This window comes from Phoenix dactylifera, unplaced genomic scaffold (genome assembly GCF_009389715.1).
Source record: "Phoenix dactylifera cultivar Barhee BC4 unplaced genomic scaffold, palm_55x_up_171113_PBpolish2nd_filt_p 000167F, whole genome shotgun sequence".
In the NCBI taxonomy this organism is placed as follows: domain Eukaryota; kingdom Viridiplantae; phylum Streptophyta; class Magnoliopsida; order Arecales; family Arecaceae; genus Phoenix; species Phoenix dactylifera.
Genome location: NW_024067708.1, coordinates 582,211 through 592,373, shown reverse-complemented (window position 1 = coordinate 592,373; position 10,163 = coordinate 582,211). Strand labels below are relative to the sequence as shown.

Genomic DNA, 10,163 nt, shown 5'->3' with positions numbered 1-10,163 from the left:
ATAAATGTTGAAAGTGATTGCCAAGCTCTTAATAAATTGCTCCAATCACAGAAGAACATCCTGCAGCATATAAGCACTATTTTAAGTGAATGTAGATCCCTGTGATCTAAATTTAATAGGATGTGATTTTAACATGTTTTATGAGACACGATTCAAGTAGCGAATTGGGCCACTAACAGAGGGAGGACTAATGATGTTGTTATATGTTGATAACTATGGTCACAATTTTGGACATATCACTTTAATAAAAAAATAATAAATAGCCATTATGATGTTGCAAGGACAACTAACATATTCTGTAGACTATGGAATTGAAATACTAAGAAGTGTAGCACAAGGGCTAGAAAATTTATTTGAGTTCTTGTACAATTATTGTAGAAAATGCTTATGTATGCTGCATGAAGATGAAAAACATGAGAACGATAATAAAATTATGAATTTTATCTTTTCTTTAAAAATATATATGCTATCTTCCCTCAAAAAATATAGATATCGTCGTTTTTGGAGAAAATATCATACTTTTTGTCCACTATAGCGTGAAAGGCCCAACCTCTACTGTATTTCTATAGTTCAAAGTAAATATTTACTTGCTTTTACAAACAATATGCATATGAAAATATTATTTTTCTTTTACAGGACTATCCTGCTTTCTTCTACAGCTTTCACAATATTAATTACTCAACCTTTTTAATTTACTATTGTCTAGATAATGAGTAATGATATGGGCTCCTGTTATATGTACACGAACAATTCTTTTCCTATGTGATAAGAGAGAATCAATGCAATTTGCAAGATTTGTTGCCAGATACCAGAAGTTGGTTGATTAAAGAACTACTAAATCAGTGGCTGTGACCCAGTGAAATTTTTATATGCACACAAATGGCATTTTAAAGCATATTTTCTATTATTATTGTGCCTATCATCTACATACTCCCATGCATCCAAGAGCAAACAGTTTTCGGAAGAAGGGCGTAGCCCATTGATTTGGGGCCGAGGAGGGACTCGAAACTTTTTTTTTTTTTTTTTGCCATTCAACCCCTGATAATTTTATTAACTAAATTAGTCGGCACCAATATTGGTGAAATTGGTATTGAGTACCGTACCAATTGTCTGCAGGACTGTACGAGCCTGCGCAGTACCATGCCGGGCCGGGCTCGTATCGACATAGTAGAAGAGAAGGAAAAGAGGAAGAATGAGAGAGGAAGAGAGAGAGAGCGAGGAAGAGAGAAAGGAAGGAAAGAAAGAAAGAGAGAAGTCGGTCTGAGCGGCTGGTGAAAGCCAGAAAGTCTCCGTGTGGAGGAGATGGAGGCCGGAGAGACAGAGACAAGACCCAATGAGGCTTTTTTATTTTTATTTTTTTAAAGTTAAAGTTGGTAAATCTATTAAAATAAGTGAAGTAGGTAATGAATTTGCTAAAATAAAAATAAACGCATTTCTCATCAAATACGAATCTAAAAACATGATTTATATCATAATTGACACCAAGGTGGAGTTCGCCCCTAATAATAATATATTTGTCATGACTGATTTACTAGGTAATCCATTCCGCGTATATCATACCCAAAGACACCCATGAGTGATGAGACGTAGTTTAGCAAGAAATCTGACGGCAGTCCCCCCATCTCGCTCAGCCTTCCAATTTTACCCTTCTCCGCCCCTATAAAAACCCTCTTTCCCCTTTTACCCCCACCGTCGCTTCACAATTTCCGTCACCGCCGCTCGCGCTCCCATCATCCAAGAAGCGCCCCCTCCTCTTTTTCCTCCCACAAAACCCCCGCAAACCCCACTAACCGATACGAACCCGAAGATCCTTCCTTCCCATCCTCTCCCTTTTTATCTCTGATCGGCGGCGGCGGCGGAGCGATGGCGGCGGCGGCGGCTTTGTGGCAGCCCCAGGAGGAGGGTCTCCGCGAGATCTGTGGCCTCTTGGAGCAGCACATCTCCCCTAACTCCGATCAGCCCCGGATTTGGCAGCAGCTCCAGCACTACGGCCAGTTCCCCGATTTCAACAACTACCTCGCCTTTATCCTCGCCCATGCTGAGGTCTCTTCCTTTGCTGCTTCTTCTCCTTCTCCTTGCCTTTATCTCTTTTTTGCTATGTATGTGATTTCTGTCGATTTTGTATTGATCGAGATGTTTATTGGTTACTTCTCTGATGCATGATTTGTTAGGGTTTTGGCAAGTTTTGGTTGTAATTGCTGATTGTGGCTGTATGGAGTGATTGCGTTGCTCTTTTATGAGTTTGATTTGATAATGATGTGAATCGAGAGCCTTTTTGATTATGTTTGCGGAAGAAGGCATTGACTATAGAGGTTTACGGGTGTCATGTGATGTTCTCTCTTTTTTCCCCATTTATAAATGGTTTGAGATGATTGGAAAAAGCTATCGCGATATATACTGATGGGTAATGATGATTGTTGTTGAGGAACTATATGAAAATAGATTTGTAGAATTTGCGTGGTTGGATTTTCAGTTTCCGTGCCAGGATATTGCGGGTTTTAGTATCTAGATGGGTAATTGTTTACGTGTCAAAAACCTGGGCGTGCTGGCTTGTATCAGCTGCTTCATGCCAATTCAAACGAACTTTCTTTTGCTGGTTCACTGGAAAGTTGATTGTATGAAGCATATAATGGAAGGTCTACTGGTGGTAGTAGCAGTCTGTATTATAGTTTCAGTTGGTTTGGCATGTTGATGGTGTAGGCCTTGTAGTGTTATTAGTACTCTTGGCTAATTTATTTTTGTTGCTCTTTAGTCTAACATTGCTAAAAGATATGAAGCCGCTGGAGGCAAATGGAGAGTGGATGATTGTTAATTTGGCCATTGTACTTGCTGATCTAAGATTGAATCTTTTCTTTACCCTTATGTTCACTCAAGGCTAAAAGTACAGTTTGGTTCAGATGGCTGACATGCTGGATATATGTTGAAGTTGATTGAAATTATGTAACTATTCACTTTTTAAAATTTTGGGCATGCTATAAATGCTATTTTTACGAATTTTGTTGTAGAGTTCATGATTGTGATATAAGCATCATTATATAAAATGAATCATCCTTGTGTTTTAAGAGAGGGTGATGGAGGGATTAGAGGTTCTAGGAATAAGAAGGAAATCTTCTAAATTTAGGGATGAATAAGGGAAAATTGCATTTTTGAACAGAAGCTGTAAACCCCTTCTAATTAAAACAGATAGGGAGAGTGATGGTGAGGAAGATTGGTACATAGTGGTTAATTGAAGACATTTTAAGGAAGTGATGATGTGTCAGCTAGGCAAATGTAAATGTTTTGTTCCTTTTGTGAGGTATTGTTAGTAATGAGGTGCTTTGGTAGTTATGAGGTAGAGGGTTGGAGGTTGATGATAGAGTTTATATTTGGAAGGATTGTCAATTGCTGAATGTAAGGTAGCTTTTGGAAGGATAGTCAATTGCTGAATATAAGGTAGCTGGTATATCAGCTACATTTTTTGCATCGCTCACTTGAATATGAAAATTATCGATTATTCCGGTGGTACATAGGTGAAAGTGTTTAGCTCAATCTAAGGTTTGAAGCAATGTGTTAAATACCAATTGGGTGGTAGGGGACATAATGTCTTGATCCAGTATGATTTGGAGGCTTGTTATATCTCACTCCATCACATGGTAAGGGTATTGTACTGACTTTAACAATTTACCATGTGTCAGTATGGGCACATTGTACTATATTATGTTGGTAAAGTACTGATACAAGTCTTGATGTCAAATCTTAAAATATAGGTTTAAATACTATTTGTTTCTGTCTGTTTGAGACAAATTTCAACAATTTCAGTGCCAATTTACAGTTGAGACATTATAAAAATATCCCAAAAATTCAATTAAATTTAGGAAAATATTATAGAAAATAAAAAATAAAAAGCCAAAAAGTATGTTAGACAACATTCTGTAAGTATATTATATTGTTTGGGACCTTTGGATGCATTGTTGTGATGGTTTCCCACTATAGTTATTATAAAAATTCTATAAATAAAATTTAAAAAACATGCCCAGAGTGTAAGATGTTGCTATTTGATGATGACATGTTATATAATTATTATGATGTCAATAATATTTGAACTCTAGGATTGCCAGACCTTTGTCAAATAATTAACCAAGATTCTAGGTTGCTATTGATATTATTTCATTTCTCTGAAAACAAGACTAAAATGAAGCCTAGGTTTCAGGATTTGGGTAGTTTGGCTAGTTTCGGTTAGGTTCGACCAAAACTGACTAGTTCCTGTCCATTTTGGTGGTCTCAGCCAGTTTTGGCTGAAGCTGATTTTAAACTAGCCATGAGATGCTGTTTTAGTATTTACTATAATGTGGGGGTAGTTTCTTTATTTCTTTAACTAGCAGGTAACCCATTCTATGTGGTGGGATTAAAAAAACATATGCAAAGAAATTTTATTATAATTATCAATAAAAAATAATAATATCAAATAGATACTATAATAATTGACCGATATCAACTGTAATTTTTATAGAAAAAATTAGCAGGAATATGGTACATAGATATAGCAGTTATTTGTCCTCACAAAAATGCAATTATAATTAATTTGCTTTTGTAGAGAAAGTTCTATTTATCTTTTTACATTGGTTAAGGAAAGTGATGGAATCTTCATTTCTATGTTGCTTTTCCTGTTTCATCGTTGCTGGAGGTGAAAAGAGAAAGAAAAGGTTGAAGAATTTATTAGCATTGGTGAGAAAAAAATAAATAAATTTGACGGAAGCTATATTTTTCATTTTATGTCATCTGATCTGGGTTCATTGTACATAAAAAAAATTAAGTTAAACAATTTGTAGTGTCACCAACATTTGTAGAACTTGGTAAAAATAATAGCTAAAATATATGCTAATATAAAATGTTATAAGTAGTTAAGGAAAATTAATGAACAAAATAAGTAATGCCATGGCATAGTATTATTAAAGCTTGATCAACCTTATTTGGGTTCTTTTTGTGGGCGGTATTGGGAACAGATGTCTGGGAAGGTCATGACAAATTATAAGCGATGATGGTGTGATAGTAAAATTGGAATAATATAAATATTTATTGTTATTATTTTTGATGATAAATACAAATGAATGTTATAGTAAGAAATTGCTAATACTTGAAATAGATGACCTATTTGGAAGTTTCTTTACTGGAATTTCTTCCTGGAAGAGGTCTGACTGAGCATGCTTTCCGAGGGTTGAAATGTCTCTTTATTCTTAAATTTGGGATGAAGGAAGGTTGGCATCCGAACTTTGAGATAAATTAGGCATTTGGATCCATCATTTTTAAAAATTTTAGCCGCTTTAAAATGGATCCATCATCTTAAAAAAATTTAGCCACCTTAAAACCAAGGGTATTACTATTGAAGTATGAACCCATAATGATTTGGAAAATATGGGTGTGATTAAAGATCATTTCAATGAGAGACATGGTTGAATATTAAGGTTAATTTTGCACGCCATACATGCTTAGTTTTGCACGCCATACATTCTTAGTTTTGCACGCCATACATGGTTAGTTTTGCATGCTGGCTACCCTATATATCAAGGTTGAATTCATGAGGCCCTGTCCTCTCCAGATTCAAAATTAAACATACTTGGAAGTTACATCCAATAATGGCAAAAGCTTGAATTTAATTGTACATAGTTTTGCATGCTAATTACTCTGAATATCAAAGTTTAAGTGCATGAAGTCCTATTATCATGAAGATAACAAAATCAGTAAGCATGAAAGAGTGTGGCTGCAATGAAAGTGATTCAAAGTCTTATATAGCAAAAAGGCTTGTTGGACCTTCTATGACAGCAGTGATTCTTTCAACAGTAACCGCTCCGACATATCTCGCTGCATATTTGCAGTCACCTTTGCTATATTCCTTCATGACATCAAATATAATATTAACAATTTTAGCTCTCAGAAATTTTATTTCAACATGCAATAGAACACCTGAAATGTATTACTAAAAAAACTTACAAACGTCGGCCAAATAATGTGGAGTTTTCTCCTTCTAAAACTCCGAGGAAAAAGCAAAAAATGCCTCAAGGATAATGTGAGTCTAACATGTAAATGCCCACCAGCACATAAGCAACCTATCCAAGGTCGGCGGAACCGATACTGGGTACCATACCGGTTCTCTGGTGGCACAAGTTGGTACGGGCCATGCCGGACTTGTATTGACGGAGGAGACGACATGCAGACCGTGGGAGAGAGGAGAAGAGAGAGAGAGAGTAGGGGTAGAGAGGGAGGGAGGCCGGAGAACTGGCCACGACCTCGCTCTTGTGGCCTCCGCCGGCCTTCCTCCCGCAGCCTCCATCGGCCCTGCTGGCCTCCCATCCTCTCCCTCCCCCTCTCCCTCTCTCCCCCACTTGCTCTCTCTTTCCTTCTTCTCCAGCTCTGGCAACAGTTTTCGTTTTCGTTGCCGGAACCGTACTGGTGAGCCACCGGTATGACTCGGAACGGCCGGAACCATCCGGTTTGGGACAGTTCCGCCGACTCTGAACCTATCAATCTTTGATATCAGCATAAATCGAATGAATATAAATCTATAAAGCCTCAAACCTTGGCTGTTCTTACTGTGATGAACATAATAGGAATACTATATTCCATAGAAAAGAAGACTAATATAAGAAGGAAAGAACAATAAGATCTAAATGGTAAAATAAGCTAAACCAAGAAATCTTATTTGTTATCTATTAAAGCTATGAATTCTCAGCATTAGTCAAAATTATAATGAAGCATTTTGACCAAGATGATTTTTTGATTGGCGATGTTCAATGTCAGATCAAATTTATGAAAATGCTGAAAGAGCATTTAAAGCTGTGTAAATGTATTAGAAAATTCTATTGCCATATGAGGAGAATTAAACTAAGAAAAATGAGGCACATGATAAGATTTTATAAAACTACTGCTGCAAGAATGATTGACATGGAAGATTTTTATTGAAAAATAAGATTGGAGATTGGTATGAAGGAATACCACATGCTAAATGTAGGGTTAAAAAAAAAAGAGATCAGAAAGACATCATGAATGCAAGTTTTCACGATGATACAGTAAATGTGAGCAAACTAAAAAGCTTGAAATCTGCATATACTATGTCTTGTTTTCATGTTTTATGTTCCAGCCATGTCCATTTGGTTGGACAGGGCCAAAACACCACCACCTGTGGTAGGCTTACCAGTGATGACCATTCGAGATTTCAGTGAAGTCTAAAGCTGGAGTTCTGTCAAAACATTGAAACAAAAAAAAAAAGAAAGCAGAACATATCATATTTTTGAGTCTTCAGACATTGAATCACCGAGTAATAAAATGCCTTGCATATCTCAAGCCATAATTTCTGCTAGTGATTTGGAAATACTAATCAAAATCGAATTCTAATGTTTCTTATCGCCTTGTATGGTTGTCTATTGAACTCTTTAATCGAACAAAGAAGACTTATTGCATTATCTCCATCTTCCAGCATGCGGCGAACTTACTCTCCACCATCTAGCTTTTTGTATTGGGTCTGATGCCTTTCAAGAGTTCCGACCAAGGTCTTTTCCTTCCTTCTGAGCATGTGAACCCAATGTTCACCATCTCGGTACTGAACTCCATACCAGTACTATCCTATTATAGTGTCGGTACGTCTAATGTGGGGTTTGGTTTGGTGTACCGAGTATTGGTATACCTACCGGTACGGTACAATACGGTCAGTATGTATCAGCATCGACCGGTACGACAAACTTTTGTGAACCTAAGTAATAATAAAATGGAACCCAGTGCATTAAAATAAAGTGCTTCAAATCCAAGCGGAGATTCTTTGAAGAACATAATGGACTGTAGGGTTTTAGTGTACTGATATCAAGAAAGGTGGATGGAGCAAGGCCTTCGAAGAGGCATAATTAAAGGGTGGGTTAAAATTTCTCTCACCCTAACCCTAACCCCAGGTTTCTCACACCCTTGCCGCCATACTCGGGGCCCAAGGATCCAAGTATGCTGGTTAGGGGTGCAATTGGGTGGGGCTGGACCGGGTCATGTGTGACCCTGACCCAATCTGGTTTCTTGTTCAGGTCCTAATATCGGACCCAGACCTAGCCTAATAGAAGATCGGGTCGGGTAGAGTTGGGTCCATGGCTAAAATTTTTGACACATTGGGTCATTCGGGTTGGGTCAGGTTCATGTATATTTAGGTTCCAACCCAAAAAATTCGAATTCGGGTTAGATCTGAGTTGGGTCCAGATCGGATCTTGGTCGGATTCTTGTACTTGTCATTCCTTGTGCTTAGTTTTTTTTTGCATTGAGTGAAAACTACATAAAGCAAATTATACAGGACCATACAAGCGAAGGTGCCTAAGGACCAAGGATTGATGCCATTACAAACTAACCTAATAATGATAGGCTCAACCTTGTTAGCTACAAAATTTTTTTTTCTGTTCATGTATACAATAAATTTTATCTTGAGTAGAAAAGAATTGCATCTGTGCTAAATTGCTAATTATTTTTACTCAGCAGCAATATCCCTTGAATATGCGTCTCCGGGTACTCCTTTATCATTTCATCCAAGAGGAATAGTTCTTCCAATTCTATGAATCTTTCTAGAACATTTTTCTCTTGAATATCATTCAAAAAAGTTTCGGATTTCCCGGTATTCCACCACTTACTATCCAATTAGGCCCGCTCTCTCAGGAAAATCGCTCTCTGAACGACTCCTGACTCGACTACTAATTAAATAAATGTGTTGATGTCAGGGGGTACAACCTCCCGAACCCCCCGGATGGCACTGTCCGCTACGAATCGTCCGTGCGTGGAAATTAGCCCGCCTCAAAAAATTAGAACATAACATTCTATTTGTTAGAATGCATGTACTACTATTTTTTCTAAATATACTACTAGAAAAGCATACATGGGCTAGGAATATAGTTTTGATAATGACACATGGCAAAGTTGATAACGATGTACCGTGTTTGGTTGGGGTTGGGTCATAGGGTAGGAAACCCAAAATTACCCCAACAATCAAACAAGTTGGGTCGGGTTGGGTTAGAATTTAGGAAACTCAGACCGACATTGAAAATGGAACAAGTCCAATTTTAGAATATGACTTGGCCTTACGTGTCCTTAAAATTCGGTCGAATTGGATCTAAGCGGCCAGGTTGGGTTACGGGTCAACCCGACCCATTCACAGCCTTAATGCTACTCCTTTCTTGACCATAGAGAGGGAAAAAGGTGGGGAGGGAGGAGAGGTGAAGAGGACAATTGAGGCTCTCGACAGTTGGATCGCATTGCTAGCCTTATGCCATCCACTAAGTGATCGAGCAAGATGGAGAAGGAGAGAGGAAGGGAGGGGAAGGGGGCTAGGGTTTACGGGAGACACGACAGGTGATTGTGGCGATCTTCACTATGGTAGAGGGAGAGAGAGCGAGGAGAGTGAGGGAAAGAGGAAATGGGAGGTTGGAGTGGTGGGTTTCATCGAAGGTAGAGGAGAAGCAGGGGAGGGAGGCGACCATCTGAGCACGGTTCCCTCATCCATCACTACATGAACTTGATACGGTTAGAGAGTGAGAGAGAAAGGGAGAAGGAGAGGAAAGACATGGTTGAAGGGATTGAGAGGGAGAAAAAGAGGTGCAGTGAGGGTGCGGGATAGGTTGTGCTTGGCCAAACGGGGACCATACCTATAGAGGGGGTGGGGGGTACAGGGTACGGGGTGAGGAGGCTTTGCGGGGGTATGGTGTAGGTGTTGACTCCCGTCCCTTTCTCAGAGAGAGCTAAGGGTGAGATCAACATGTGGTATATGCTAAATGATGCATGTTAAAGGAGGCTCAAGTTGACACGTGGCATGGATGTGTAGTGCTCATATACGGAATCTATTCTAATATGGAATCGAAGGGTTTCGGGTGGGGGGGGGGGGGGAGGGGAAAATATGTGAGGACCCGCGCGGGTGTGTGTTTAGTCCCACATCAGTTATTCGCTGGGCAGATCTTGGGTACTTATACAAGATCAAGGAATTCAAATAATACCTTCAGCTAGTTTTTTTGGATGAGATCTTGGGTTGTTACAAATGGTATCAGAGTAGACCCGGCCCATGGCCTATGTGGACCAGAAGACACCGTAGCACGTGTATATTTGAGCTGACCATAAGCTGATCGTGGTGTTTGTGATTGAATTTGAATGAATTTGGATTCTTAGCCTGGCGAGAA

General features: G+C 38.8%; 1 protein-coding gene across 3 annotated transcripts in view; it reads left to right on the top strand.

The window, feature by feature from the left end:
• Positions 1-1,684: 1,684 nt before the first annotated feature.
• The window catches only part of LOC103711297 (transportin-1-like), a 60,794-nt gene continuing 52,315 nt past the window's right edge, over positions 1,685-10,163 (top strand). For 2 of the 3 annotated variants that reach the window (XR_005507409.1, XM_039117059.1), the window contains exon 1: positions 1,685-2,043. Coding sequence is in view for 2 of the 3 variants with exons in the window: in XM_039117059.1 (XP_038972987.1) it covers positions 1,864-2,043 (180 nt within the window). In the remaining variant the exon portion in view is untranslated. The remainder of the gene's footprint in view (positions 2,044-10,163) is intronic. The other variant, XM_039117058.1, reaches the window with a different exon arrangement.